A 15,597-nucleotide genomic window follows, 5' to 3' on the forward strand; every position below is an offset into this window, starting at 1 on the left:
TTCAAACTTACATTGACAACAAAATTATTCACTTACAATGATGATTAACCACTGCCTTTACCACTGCTATGCATATTTTCAAGAGAACAACATGCCTGGCTATGCCATCTCATCTCAATAATATGCAGCAAATCATACAACACTGCAGTGCTGAAAGTGCACGTCTAATCAGCTTTCTCCTTGCCTACAGGTGCTTGATGAGCAAAGCGAGATCTGGTGCCATTCTTGACGCTTTCTTGGTATGTCAAAAATATTTTGGCATACTCTGGCTTCCTCTTTGCATGAGCTTCAAAATCCTCTGCAAGGATAGTTTTTTGTTAAAGAAATCCTTGAATAAATTAACATTGTGTAAATTCATAAGATCACTGCAAGAGAAATAAAACTGTACACCTACCAAATGTGATATATCCTTTATTGTCCTGATCTGCTTGCTTAAATATTCTTGTCGTTTCTTCGGACGTCATATCCAGTGAGGCTTTCAGTGCCTTGATGAGGTCATCAAGGAGAATTCGCCCTTTTCCACCTCTATCAAACAGCTTGAAGGCCAGTTTCAGTGTGTCTTCAGTATTGGCTGGCTGGGAATACTGGCAGTATCCTATCAGGTACTCTCGAAAATCTATGGTTCCCGAGTTATCCTGAAATAAGCATTTTCAGGATGCCAGGTATGGATAGCAAAAGCACTTAAGATTATGCATGCTTATAATTGCTCCTGTAATAGTCATACTTCTCTTTTTAAAGGGATTTCAAATATGGATATTTATTGGCTAATGGAGCCACTCACATCTCTATAATGAAATTCAACATACTGCTATCTGATCTCTTCCTTCAATCATAAGGGTCAAAGAAGAAGAGGCATAATGAAAATAATTGTAACTATAAATCTACAATGGCAGCATTTCATCATTATATACCACCTGCTAATAATTTCCTCTTTCAATAAAGTCAGGAACAGAGACTGGATACCTAGCCAAAACTGCTCAAATATGGAGAGAAAAAAAAAAAAAAAAAAAAACAGCATTCATCCTACTTAGAATTCATTATTTACATTACAATGACTACAGTTACCCATTCCAAACTTACATCTAACTCATTTCTATGTCTGACAGCACCAAAGTATTAGCCAAGGAGCAACTGACAATTTTCCATCCATACTATTTGGAGTAATCACCTCATATGTTCCATTCAGTTGCCTTACAATGGATAGTTGGTTATTTTGTTGTTAAATAGCATAACCAGACCACATGATTTTCACAAGGCTGGCCAAAGGGTTTGTTCTTATAGTTTTTATAATACCTTATTTTTCCTATGTCTTTTATAAGTACAGTAACCATACTAAAAATTCTGAATTCTGACAACATTTCTTTACAACAATTTGTGCACAATTCTGTGTTGGTCATTCACAACAAAATGGCATTTTTATATATACTTTCCAAGTAATTACATTGCTACAGTTTCTAATTATCATGGCAGCTTAAAATTTTGAACTTTGCGGTAGCACTTCTATCGTTTTAGTTTAGATAACTAGCCCCACCCACTTTCTGGGAAGAATAGATACAAAAAAGCTGGAGAGCTCAATTTGTTTGTGCCCTATGTCCATGAGTAGGGAGGAGGGAGGGTTCCAATCATGTAATTACCTGGTAAAATCATGCCATTTTTATGTAAGTAATTTACCAAGTAATTATACTGCTGAATCCCACATTGACAGGAGGTGGGATACATGGACATACAGTATACTACTCAAAAATACTCAGTAATGGAAATGAATTTGAAATAGAAAAGTAGCCAACATTGGTGAAATGCTTGTTGTAACCTTACCTGGTGAGAGAGCTACAGCAGGAAGATACTACCTCTGGTTGGTGCTCATCTCAACCAGTAGTGGCGTGGTGGTATAGCCATGAAGTGCCCTACTTCAGTGGGAGCTTTGCAGCGAAGGAGTACTCCGAAGGCTGACAAAGCGCTAACAAGTGCCCTTGCCATGGGTGTAGTACCACAAAACACAAACCAGACAACTTTGTTACCTACACACAAAATAAAATAACCACTATCCATCCATTAAAAACAGACTGGCGGGTACTCCAGGTACACAGTACTGTACCCCCCGCCTCCCTAAAACTCAACAACTTGTATCATGGTGAGGAGATAAAGATGGACAGCATAACTCCTATACTTCTTCCCCCAATACAATGCCAGCAACAGATAGTGGGCCTATGGTACTACAATTTTCATACAGTCTCAACATCACATAAATAATGGGTTGCAAACACTAATTTACACCTCCAAAAGGTGGACTGAAGAATCGCGGATAGTGATAAGTTACACTTGAAAGCCAACGAAGTGGCAATGGCTCTTATTTCCTGGGCTCTGACTTTAAAAATCGGTAAAGAATCCTCTTGAGTTCCCGAGTGTGACTTGGAGATTACATCTCTCAAACAGAATGCCAATGCATTCTTGGACAATGGTCGGGAGAGATTCTTGACTGAGCACCAGAGGTTATTAGAGGGGCCTCTGATCCTCTCAAGACAATGGTTTGATGCCCTTACAGAGCAAAGAGCTCTCTCTTGGCCTATTGGGCCAAGGATTGCTGTCAGGTTCTTGATGATGAATGAACAGGGCCAAGGCTTGGAAGGAGATTCGTTCTTGGCCAAAAACCCGAGCATAAAAGAGCAGACCGCATCTCTGTGAAAATCTGACTTTCTTACCTAAGGCCTGCAGTTCACCGATTCTCTTGGCTGTAGCCAAAGCAATAGGAAAAAGGGTTTTTCTTGTTACATCTCTGAGAGTGATGAAGTGAAGGGGCTCAAACAGAGTGCCCAAGAGCCATCTAAGGACAACGTCCAGATTCCAGGCAACTGAAACAGTCTTCTCTTGCCTTGACGTGTCAAAGGATTTAATTAGGTCACTAATGTCTTGACTTGCTGACAGATCCAAACCTCTATGCCTAAAGCCAGAACTTAGCATGGCTCTGTAACCTCTAATTGCAGACATAGCTAAGCCTCGAGAAGACTTCAGGAAGAGCAGAAAGTCTGCGATCTGTGTTAGAGAGGTTTCAGAAGAAGAGACGTTATGTCTTTGACACCAGCTGCGGTAGACTGCCCACTTGGCCTGACAGAGCGTAGATGAAGACTGGTGTCTACACTTTGCAATCGCCTCTGCAGCTGGTCTTGAAAAGCCCTTCACTCTGATAAGTTTCCTGACAGTCTGAAGCCTGTCAGAACATGAGCGGATAAGCCTTGGTGGAATCGGTGGAAGAGTGGCTGTCTGAATAGACTTGGTCACTGAGGCAGAAGTCTTGGGAAGTCCACCAGCAGCCTGAGCAGGTCCGGGAACCACTCCTTCTGTGGCAAGAACAGAGCTATAAGGTCACTGAAGTATTTCTGAGAAAGAAACTTGTTTACAACTTCCCTGACCATGCTAAACGGGGGGAAGGCATATACGTCCAGGTTCGACCAGTCCTGGAGCATGGTATCCACTGCCCATGCCAGAGGGTCCGGGGCTGGAGAACAATACAAGGGGAGGTGATGGTTTCTTGATGTTGTGAACAAGTCTATCGATGGCTTTCCCTACCATTTCCACAGGTTGGTGCAGACCTGCGGATTCAGCATCCACTCCGTAGATAGGAACTGTCTGCAGCGACTTAGCTCATCCACTAGGGCATTCATCCTGGCCTGGATGAATTGAGTAACATTCTGGTGTGATTCCCTTGCACCCAGAGGAGGAGATCCTTGGCTGCCTCGTAAAGGGAGAAAGTGTGAGTACCTCCTTGGTTTCTGATTTAAGACAGAGTGGTTATGTTGTCCGAATGGACTGCTACTGTCCTGTTGGAGGTCGCTGCTGCAAACGACTGGAGGACCAAATGTATCGCCTCAGTTCTTTCTCAGTGATGTGAAGTTCTCTCTACTCCTAAGACCATGTCCCAGAAACTTCCATGTTATCTAGAAGAGGCCCCAAACCCATATCTGGTGCATTTGAGTATAAGGTTACGCTGGGGTTCAGAGGAAGAAGCAATTTCCCTACTAAAAACCTTTCTTCTGAAAGCCACCACTGAAGGTCCTCCTTGACTTTGGGCGTGATGGGTAAAACAAGCAAGTCTGGAAGAGTTTTCCTGTGCCAACTGGCCTTTAGGAAGAATTGAAGTAGCCCTGTGTGGAGTTTTCCTAAAGGTATGAACTTCTCGATAGACAAGAGTGTGCCCAGTAGACTCATCCATTTGTTGGCTGAGCAGGATGGGAGAGAGGAAGCTTCAGACTGTCTGAAGGCAGGATTCGATGTTTTTGGGGGACAGAAAAGCCCAAAAACAGAGAGTTAGATGCTTTTGGGGACAGAAAAGCCCAAAAACAGAGAGTCAATCCTCATCCCTAAATATAGAATCGATCGAGTCAGGACTACTTGTGACTTCTGTAGGTTTATTAAAAGGCCCTATTATTGGGCAAGAAGAAATGTCTTCTGAAGGTCCTCCTTTCACTTTGCTCTTGATGGGAAGCGTAGAAGCCAATCGTCTAAATATAGGCAGACGTTGATGCCCATGAGATAGAGCCACCCTCACCAGAGGGGCAAGAAACAAGAGTGAAAACTTGGGGAGCTGTAACGAGGCCGAAGCACAGAGCCCGAAACTGAAAAACTTTGCCCTGGAACATGAACCTCAGGTATTTCCTGGAGTTTGGATGTACTGGGACATGGAAGTATTCATCCTGCATATCAATGGTTACCACTGAACTCCCCTGGACCTCCAGTATGCCTCCTCCCAGGTTTAGGAGAGTTTGACAGGGACCTTTGTCTAGGAGCATCAGTGGAATGAGTGGTCACTTCCTCCACTGACAATGCACTTGTACCTACATCACTGGCACTCATCTTGTCCATGAGGGCCTTTACGGAAGCCCCTATTTGGGCTACAGTATTAACTAGTAGACCAAATTTCTAGTCTATCCTGTCTTCGAGGCTGGCAATGGCATTGGGGTTGGAAGTTTGGGAGCCAGGTAATGGAGTAGATGGAAAAGTCGGAGGGCTGTTAATGGGGGAAAAAGCAGTCACAGGTGTAGACAGAATAGGTACATCGGCAATATCTGATTTAGGAGAAGAAACCTGGCTAGCAGAACCCCTAGCTTTGGCTCTAGCAGCTGCCTTTCTCTTTCTGTCTCTTTGAAGTCTGCCAAGGTGTACATTCAAAGTTAACCATATCCCCTGATCCCAATCTCTACACTCTTCAAGAGTCAGATTGGGCAAGCAAGTTTGCCCTCTACAATGACAACAGAGTGTGCGAGTCGTACTTAGCTGACATCAATCTGGTACTGCAGCCTTTGCTGCAAAACCGGACACTACAAGCACTGGAGTCAGATATGATCAAAAGTTTCAAAGAGGTAAAGTCTAGTCAATCTAAGCTAACTGTAAATAGTGAAGGCTACCAAAATAATGAATACTTCACCAAAAACGGCGCTCAGACACAACCGTCCAGTGAAAAATAAAAAACCAAAGCTGCTCAAACAACAGACATTTAGTTGTTGACCAGCAGAAACAAATTGAACTCTCCAGCTGTGTTGTACCTATTCTTCCCAGAAAGTGGGTGGGGTTAGTTATCTACACTAAAACAATAGAAGCGCTACCGCGAAGCTCAAAATTTTAAGCTGCCATGATAATTAGAAACTATAGCAATGTAATTACTTAGTAAGTTACTTGTATAAAAATACATTTTACTATTACGTTGTACGCACACTCTACAGAAGAGAACCAAGTCCTGAGGGATGGCTATCAAGTAGTCATATTTGTACAGGTGATCCAAAACAGGAAACCACCACATCAAATTCCTGTCTTTTTGTATTGATGATGGAAACAAACCTATTGTCGGTTAAATCTGACATTTACAGTAAACCCCCCGTATTCGCGGTCTCACGATTCACGGACTCACCTATTCGTGGATTTCTCTATGGAACATATATACACATTATTCGCTGAAAATCCGCCCATTCACGGTATTTTTCACTGAGAAACATTCACTAATTACTGTATTTTCATCTCATTTTCATGACTAATGCACTTTTTGTGATAAAACTATTAAAATACTCAGGTAGTGCTCAAGTTACAATAGTTCACCTTACGATAATTTGATTTTGCAATGGGGTAAGCAATTAATACTGATATGACAATATTTAAAAAATATTTTTAAATTTCCCGTGGGCGCAGGCAGCAGCGTACAACCAGGCAGCGAGAAAGACCAAATTACAATAGACCCACTTCTTTTCCTCAAACTCTTTATCCCATCTTCTAGTTAAAAAAAGTAACAGAGAATGATAAAAGTATTGTTAGTAATGTTATACTCTTGTGTAAATGCGTACAGTAAACCCCCCGTATTCGCGTTCTCATGGTTCGCGGACTCACGCATTCACGGGTTTCTCTGTGGAACATATCTAGCCATCATTCGCGGCAAATTCGCCTATTCGCGGTATTTTTCACTGAGAAATATTCACTAATTACTGTATTTTCATATAATTTTCATGAATAAATGCACTTTTTGTGATAAAACTATTAAAATACTCAGGTATAAGCATTTTTACAGGGTTTTTCTTGGTTTAAGCTATCAAAATGGGCAGTTCTAAGTGTTTTTAGAGGGGTTTTAAGCATTCGCGGATTTGACCTATTCGTGGGGGTGTGTGGGACGCATCCCCCGCGAATACGGGGGGTTCACTGTACAGCCAAAAACAAGCGAACAAGAAACTGTTGTTTTGTTTATCACCGGATCGGATAACAACAGCCCTTTTGCTTGTATTTCAACCATCGTACGGTAATAAACAATTACCGTAGGTTATAGTACAAATGATGTTAAATAGAATAAGTGATATATTTTTACATAATACCCTTCGGTATGGATAAAAGATCGGCAAGGAAACATACTGCTAAATTTATTCTGCAAATTTTAGCTGAAGCTGAGAAAATGTTCAAGCTGCTAATGACCACAAATTATTGTGCATCGGCAACATGGATGAAAATTGACCATAATTAAAATTGGAGAGAAAAGTATTTTAATCAAAACTACTGGGCATGAAAGAATACATTACTGCTATTTTTATGCCGATAAATGATAAATACGTAAAGCTCGTATTATGATGAAATCAAATGAAAATAGCAAAAAGAAACTTGATTTTTTAAACAAAAAAAATGTCCCCAAACGGCCGTCATCTATTAACGAAAAAAATTTCTAAATTGATTTCACGAGACGTATTTAAGTAATATTTCAACTTAAAAACACTTTATACAGTATAACGAAAAATAACCTTTCCCCATATAAATAAAGTATCTAGAGATTCATTTACGCTAACTAGGAGCAAAAAAACCGCTCTGAATTGAGTTAAATGCGGCGAAATAAACTTACCACGTAAACATTTCCAAACCAAAACACTGATCGCTATGATCGCAATCTACAATACAAAAGCAATATAAGAATATATACAATATTATTGGATACAGTGAATTAAGGCATAATATTTTAAAAGACCCATGGAAAAGATGCATATTCATTAAGTTGTTGTTTTTATAATACGATATGTGAATATAGAGTACAGTATAATGTAGGCTATGTTACCGTATATGCCTGAGATATACCATAGTGTAGGCTAAGCTAATTCTTGTTTGTTATGCAATTTCTCTTTGTATTGAATATCATAAGCCACTCTGCATGAACCTCCAGAATTAGCTGATATTAATAATCACTATACCGTGTATGTATAGAATATATTTTATAGTGTAGGGTAGGCTACCATACATGTATACATGGTACCAAATACCCTAGTGAAGGCTAGGCTATATTTGAGATGTTTTTTCCAACAAACAATGGGTTTTTTTTTTTAACCTAACCCCATCGCAAGTAGGATAATACCTGCATAAGCATTTTTAGTGTTTTTTTTTTGTGGGTGAACTATCAAAATAGGCAGTTCTAAGTGTTTTTAGAAGGGTTCTAAGTATTCACAGGTTCTAGCTACTGCCAGGGGGTGGGTGTGTGGTACCCATCCCCCGCAAATACGGGGGGTTTATTGTATTCATTATAATGGATTTCAGTAATGCTACAGATGATACAGAAATTTTTAGGTTTGATATACAGTAGTCATTATTGTTCTAGACTTGGCTGCTTCCTCTTCTCTTCATTTCCTTTAAAGCCCACATGAGTAGGAATTCAGCATAGATCAATATGTACATCAGCATAATGTAATTCAAGTTAGAAGTATTTGATTTGTTAGGCACAGAGATTTTTTGGAGTAATTTTTAATTAACCCTAAGGCACATTTATAATCAAACATTTATAATCAATGGAATTACAATTCTGCTGTGAAAATAAGGCCATGTTAGACGATGAGAAGTGATTTTTACTACCTGGAAATACTGCAGTAAATCTCAAACCAGTTAGAATTTTGGATTCCATGATGAAATTTTATGCATTATCCAAGGAGTAAGTTCTACTGCTGTAGGGATGTTTATATTTAGGTTTAAAGCCCCAGTAAGTAGTCTGTCTCTGATGGAAAATTGTAACGAATAATTATCTATAAAAACATCTCTTCAGTCAAATAGTTTTCTGGCAGGGGAGTCCTTCACTGCAACTTTACAGCACTGCAAATGGTGAGGATCACTGTACAATACAAGGATGAGGGTAGTTTACTTCTTTTAGTCCATACTGATTTGCTTGTAGAAGACTTAAAGGCTCCACTACATACTCAGAGTCCATCATGAATTGAATCTTGACATTATTAAGGCTGAGATTGTAGTAGATCCATATTCGATTTTTGTTAGAGAGCTGTTGCTTTATACAATAACATTATGGTTGTCCTGTCAGCATAAATACCACAGGAAATTTCTTTTAAATGAAATTCAAGACATCTTCGCATTCAATTTTTATATATGCAATAGAAGCTTTCCAATTGGGGTGTGCATCCAAGATAAAGCAATGTGATCATTCACCTTTCTAGCATCTTTACATTTACATTAACAGTTTAACCAGACCACTGAGTTATTCTTGCACTCTCATAGGGCTGGCATGTAGGGTTTGATCTTTATGACTATGATATACAGTATTCCAAATCCTTAAACATTTAATAAGGATATACACTGAAAATGTTAAAGATCCTAATAAAATTTCTTTCAAGGATCTGTTTCCATTAGTACTTGATATACATTGTGGGCTGAAGGTTAGACAATCACTAAAGATTAATTTCATTACAAGTGTTGCTCCACATTCCCTGCATTCATGGAATGAGTCATGTAGGTTATTAATCACATACCCACAGGCTAGACAAGGTGACCAATTCGAAGATGGGATAATATTACTGACTTCAATGTGGCTTGCTTTCTGTAATGATGAATACCACAAAAAATGCAACTGGTTTAGTGTTTTAATTTCATACTGTTATTTATAAAAGATAACAGGTTTAAGAAAGAAATAAATCACTGACAGAACTAAGTATATCTGATCTAGCCATATTGATTACAGCATTGAATGCTTTATTGTCATCTTCATTTTCTTTAATGACTACATGTGCAAGAATGAAAATTCACTTTGTTGAAAAGAGTTTTTAGAAAAAATCTGAATGACTTTTAAAGCATTTCTAGAGTCACTAATTGGTACAAATTTCTGTAATGGTAGGTTTTCAACAATCTTAACTAATGACCATACTTCAGACAATGCTGGGAAAACATGAATTTTTGAAGCATTTTGCCAAGGTATACAAATCCGAGTCTTTCATATCTGGAGTATCCTTCAGTGCAAGCTGGAACAGCTGTTAGATCTTGGTAACAAGGTAGGTAACTGGTGGTTATGGGGAAAGAGGGGAGGGGTACTCCTCACTCGCCTCATTCTCGCCATTTCATTCTTTCCTTCAGCTACAGAGACAAGGAGAGGTGGCTGAGGTGGGTACAACCTATATGAAAGACTCTGGTTTGTTTACCTATAAAAAATAAAAATTGTTAAAAATTCTATTATTTGTTCCTACAGGGACACAACCATCACCTTGTCCCGTACAACAGGGGTAGTTCCTGCTAGAAAACAGTTGGATTCCACACGGAAATGCAATGTTCCCAGTCTGGTGAAAAGTACACCAAAGCAGAAGAACCCTGGGCCTGACAACCCTACAAAATGAGAGGGAACTCACAAAGGAACAATATTTTGGTGAACCAAGACATCTCCCAAGGGAGTTGTCAAGTTGGTGGGCAGCTTTATTCTGGCTATTACGAAGTAATGGGTTCAGAAAAAACTCTACTATGTCCTTCCTCCCCCTTGCTGAAAACAAAAGGACAGAAGATGACACATTCTAAGTTACTTGGAACAGGCACTCAATGTACTCACATTCGTCTCATTCAATTCAAGCAAGTATTTCAACCCAGACATGGCTTGGAATGGAAAAAGGAAAGGAGGGACGAACCATTCACTCCTCATTCACACTTCCTACAAGGATGCAACCCATGTATTTGGATTTAGTAACTAAATAACTTGTTGAGCATCCTCCATGAGTCCCAAGGACTTATGGGTGACATCCCTCAGGCAGAAGAAAATACAGGTAGTATTCCAGCACCCACCCTTATTACCTGAAACATCAAGAAGTTTTTCCAGAGCGAAAGAAGGCTCCAGCCCGTACTTCATATATTCTTGAGCAAGAAGGGAGGACAAAATCCTCCATAAGGGAATCATAGGCCTGCTTGATTGCCTCAAGAAGCCAGAAGGAAAGGGTGTCCCTACTGACCTTCTTGCACTGACCTAAAATGATGAAAATTCTCCTATACTCTGGCCTCACAGAGTGGGCCCTTTCCATATTGTACTCAAGAGTGCATTCAGGGAAGAACAGCCATCTCATCTGGGTCTCCACCAATGAAGTCTTGGAGGGAGGGAATCAAGAAACTCTCAAAACTCTTGTCTGGGACTGATGGGTTCTTAGTCTCAGCTGCAAACTTTGGGATGAAAGAGAAAGAGAGGGATCACCACCCTTCTGAGTGCCAAACAAGATATCATGGGCCGTGCAGTTCTTCCACCCTCTTCCCAAGACTAACGAGTCTTCAGTATCAAGTCTTTGTCCGAGGAATGTGACAGGGATTTGTAGGGAGGCCCTGTAGGCTTCGTAACACTAACAATACATCCCACTCCAGGGATCAAAGCCCCTAGGGAACACAAGACTGCTTGAAGTTTCTCCTACGCAAGAATAACACCGCTAAGGTGGAGAGATCCAACCCCTTCAGTTTGTAGACCTGACACAAAGCTGAGCAATAGCCTTTCCTGCAGAAACTAAGAGGTACTTGTCTTGGTGGAGGTAGATGAGGAAATCTGCAATCCACTGAACAGATACTTCAACCAGAGAATAAACCAACACAAAAGATAGCCCACTTCCTTGGTACAAGTCTGTGGAGGTACAACGGAAGTACCTAGACATCTCTCTCAATTCCCTATATGAAAAGCCCCTCTCTTGCAGGACATGCAGGACCAGTGAAGGTGGAGAGACTGAACTGTCTGGTGGTAATGGCAAATGTGTGGCTAAAACAAGAGTGGGACACAGAGGCAACTCTCTCAGCACCTCACCAGGATTATCAGCAGATATATCAGATATGTAAAACTCCACATAGCAAACAAGGAGCCACCAGGGTCATCCAAAGACTTGGAGTGACGAACACTGTTGAACACCCTATGGAGAGGTTGAGAGGGGGAAAAGCATATACATCCAGTGTCTCCTAGGGCTGCCAGAATATATCCTCTATTGCTGCCCAAGGGTCTGGTACTAGGGAAAAGAAGTCAGGAAATTTTCTGTCTAGTCTGGTTGCAAATAGATCAATCATGCAGGGGGCCTAACTTGAACAACCTCTCCACTACTTGGGGATGCAGGGACCACTCTGTCCTCACTACCTGACTCCAGTGACTGAGCTTATCTGCCAGAATATTTCCCTTGCCCGAAATGAATCTGGCTGATAACTCGACAGCTTGAGGTGGTGCCCAATCATAAATCTGCATTAACAACTGGCATAGTATGCGACACTTCCCCCCCTTGTTGATATAGGCAACCACAGTTATGCTGTTGCTTATTGACACTACTAACCCACTCAAACTGTCCTGGAATGCTTGCAATGCTAACCAGGCCACTTGCATTTCTAAGAAACTGATGTGCAGATGCAGTGTGTTCGCTGTCCACTCACCTGAGATGAACTCTCCTCTCAGGTGTATACCCCATCCTTTCTTCAGTGTGTCCATAAACAGAAGAATCTCTGAAGTAAGGGAGCTCAGTGGAACTCCCGCTAAGAAGTGCCTGTGGTCTAACCACCATGCAAGGTTTTTTTTCACTTCTGGGAAGGAGGATCTCAAGAGGAAGACCAACGTTGCATTAATTAGCACTGAAGCAACCGAAGATGGCTCTGCCCATAGGAAATGAGCTTCTCTTATGATGTCAAATAACCTGGGGTCACCTGACATCATGGCAGGGACTACACCACTACCTCCCTGAGGTTGCTCAGGTGAGCCCACCTGGAAGGCTCCTCATGCTACTGTGTCCAAGAGTATACCCAAATACCTCATCTGCTGCTTGGGGAGGAGATCAGGCTTCTGCCAGTTGATCACAGTCCTCAGATTGACACTAAAAGCTAACAGACAATCCCTGTCCTGGAGAAGGCATTCCTTGGAGGAAGCCAAGACTAAACAATTGTCCTGGTACTGCAGAATACAAATACCCTTCAAATGGACTCAAGGCGAGACTATGGCATACACTTGAGTAAATGCATGAGGAGCTATTACCAGTCTGAAGCACACAGCTTTGACAACTGTACCAGCACAGACAAAGCCGAGGTAGTTCTGAGAGGCCTCATACATTGGTACTTGAAAGTACACAACATGAAGGTATATCAAAAACATGAAGTCATATTCTCTGTTGGAATCTAACACCAAATGTGTCACTTTCATCATAAATCAAGTCTGTTCAACATACTCATTCAATATTGGGAGGTCAGTGACCCATCTCCAAGAAAAAGGCAGCTGTAAATTCCTGGAGACCAACGACCTAAACTGACAGTGCCTTTCTCCATCACTGCTTCCACCTCCACAAAAAATGCCAAAGATTTCCATAATTCTGGAGAGCAAGTTGGGAAGAGTATGGGCGTCATGGAGAGGAGAGGACAGACATCCTTGAATGGAAGCTTGTATCCATGCAGAAAGACTGATATAATCCACAGCTCTGCTCCCTGTTGCTGCCACTTTGCCCAAAGGCGTGACAGGCAACCCCACCATTTGTGGCAGTGGAGGGGGATCACCACTTTCAATGAACCCCCCCTTCTCCCCTTTCCCTCCCTTCTTCAACTAGCCAGAGAAAGGGGTTTGAAAGGGGTGAGAAGGCTGATCCTGTCTGAGCTTCTGAAGCTGGGGCTACCCTGAGCTGCAACCAGCACCTGGTCTGCAGACCCACGGCTAGGGTAGTGAGGGGGCTGCGTAATGCCATCTCAGTGAGAACCCAAGAGTGCGCTGTGGGAAGGCAAAGGGGCAGTCCTCATATCCAAATGGGCATGTGCTATAGCACTAGCCTTGTATGAGGTATGGTGATCACCAGGGAGTGAACTAGCACTGCTTTCCTACCATGAGAAAAAGCAAACAGGAGCAGTCTACCTGGACTTCTTTTGACTGGTCTTCAATTTCCCTTCTTCCTATGGCAAAGAAGAGAGTTAGGGACAATGAGGATGAATAAGACAATGAACTAGAAGACAATAGCGATAACAGGAAGGACAAACAAAGAGAAAATTTCTTCCTTTTCTCTTATGTACCAGATTTCTTAGCCATCTTGCACATTGGATGGGTGGTTGAGGCTGAATTGGAAAAAATCACAAGATTAACTTATTCACTGCAGCATTGACAAACTCCCAGAAGGACAAACTCCCAGAAGGAAGCAATTGACTGACTGATTTATGGTTACTAAAACTAGTGTCACAACATCTAGGTTATTGGCGCTGTCCAGGAGGAAGGAAACCTCCTAAGAGGGGATGAGTCAGGTCTGGAAGGAAGAGGAATGCAGCCAGTGGCAAGGAGGAGCAGAAGAATCCAGCAAAATATTTCTGGCCTTCCTCCTCATACCATACTGCTCCACTGAGGTGAGGTCCAAGAACCACATTCATCACAGGGAAATGAACTTTACATTCCCTTTCCCTACAGTTAGAGCAAAACATATGTGGGTCTACTGATAAGGGAGACATGAAGTGACCACAATGCTGCCCACAGCCCCCACACTGGTGCTGATCATGCTTTTTCTCCAAAATCCAGAAAAACACAACCACAAGACACAAAATACAAAAAATGCATACCCAAGACACAGGGCAAAGGGTAAGGAACCAGTCAATAATGATAGCTAGTTACTCAGCCAAAATCCAATGAGAGCACATTGAAGAGACAGAAGTTGTATCCTCTCTAGATGGCACCTGAAAAAGTAAAGTGGCAAGGGAGGAGTGGCCCCCCCTCTCTCTCCTCCCAACTCCATCAATTAACTACCTTGTTACCAAGGTTCAACAGCCAATTCCAGCTCACACTGAAGGTTACTCCACGTATGAAAGGTGACAGCTGTATCCTAGTAGGAACAAATAATGATTCTGGCGTATGACTGACAAGTCATGAAAAAAATGTTCCAAGAAAGAAAAAAATCTCTGATGACATCAGCACCACCTGAACCTTTGGAAATCCATACACCAAACACCTCATATTTTGTGCAGACTGAAAATACCACTGTGAGATTGCTGGGGGTTGGCAATCAGTTCAATGATTATGGATGTGTTTTGTATAAAAAAAAATACACACACACACACACACCTATAATTGTCAAACAATCTGCCAGTCAGAACAATCTCTCAGTTGTATGTCCATTCCACACAAAATATGAGGTGGTTAATACATAGATTTCTGAGAGCTTGGGTGATCCTAGTGTCACTAAATATTTTTTTTTAAGAAAAGACAGTGATTCTGAAGATAATCACAAATCCTGATAAGGATTTATTGTAATAAAAATGATGGGTTTTTGTGAAATCTAGCATTATGTTATAACTTATTAATATACCCCTTTTGGCTGTCCATTTTTTCACATGTGGGCATCTTACTACATCAAAGCTTGCTATAAATTTTCATGGCCTTGTTCTATAATAATACAGGCAGTCCTCAGTTATCAGCGGGAGTTCCGTTCCCGACAACGTGACGATAACTGAAAATTGCCGATAACCAGAAATCGGTGATAATAGTGCTTACTGGCGCCGATAACCGGAGATTGGCACTGCTCTTAAGTGGGGATCAGTGCTGAAAATCCAGTTATTGGCAGAGCTAGACAAGCACCATAGAACCGGATCACCGATAACCAGGGACTGCCTGTAATATAATAATAATAATAATAATAATAATAATAATAATAATAATAATAATAATAATAATAATAATAAAAAGAAATTCATCTTCAAAGCTAGACATGCCTTAGCAGAATACAGATACATATATTCACTGGGAGACTATCCAACAATGATGTATAAGAATAGCTATACAAGTTAAGTAAGACCATGATAGAATGAGCAGCCACTAAACATAAAATGTCAACATTAAACAATGCAGAAAAAGTATAAACTACCTTTTCAAAT

At 41.0% G+C, this 15,597-nt stretch overlaps 1 protein-coding gene across 2 annotated transcripts in view; it reads right to left on the reverse strand.

Annotated features, from left to right (window-relative positions):
* The window catches only part of LPCAT (lysophosphatidylcholine acyltransferase), a 159,726-nt gene that overhangs the window by 617 nt on the left and 143,512 nt on the right, over positions 1-15,597 (reverse strand). For both annotated transcript variants that reach the window (XM_067127332.1, XM_067127333.1), the window contains exons 9-10: positions 395-635; positions 1-298 (exon numbers count right to left, since the gene is read on the reverse strand). The exon at positions 1-298 is cut by the window's left edge and continues 617 nt beyond it. In XM_067127332.1, the coding sequence (XP_066983433.1) occupies positions 165-298; positions 395-635 (375 nt within the window). In that variant the 3' untranslated portion in view covers positions 1-164. The remainder of the gene's footprint in view (positions 299-394; positions 636-15,597) is intronic.

This window comes from Macrobrachium rosenbergii, chromosome 25 (genome assembly GCF_040412425.1).
Source record: "Macrobrachium rosenbergii isolate ZJJX-2024 chromosome 25, ASM4041242v1, whole genome shotgun sequence".
NCBI classification, from domain to species: domain Eukaryota; kingdom Metazoa; phylum Arthropoda; class Malacostraca; order Decapoda; family Palaemonidae; genus Macrobrachium; species Macrobrachium rosenbergii.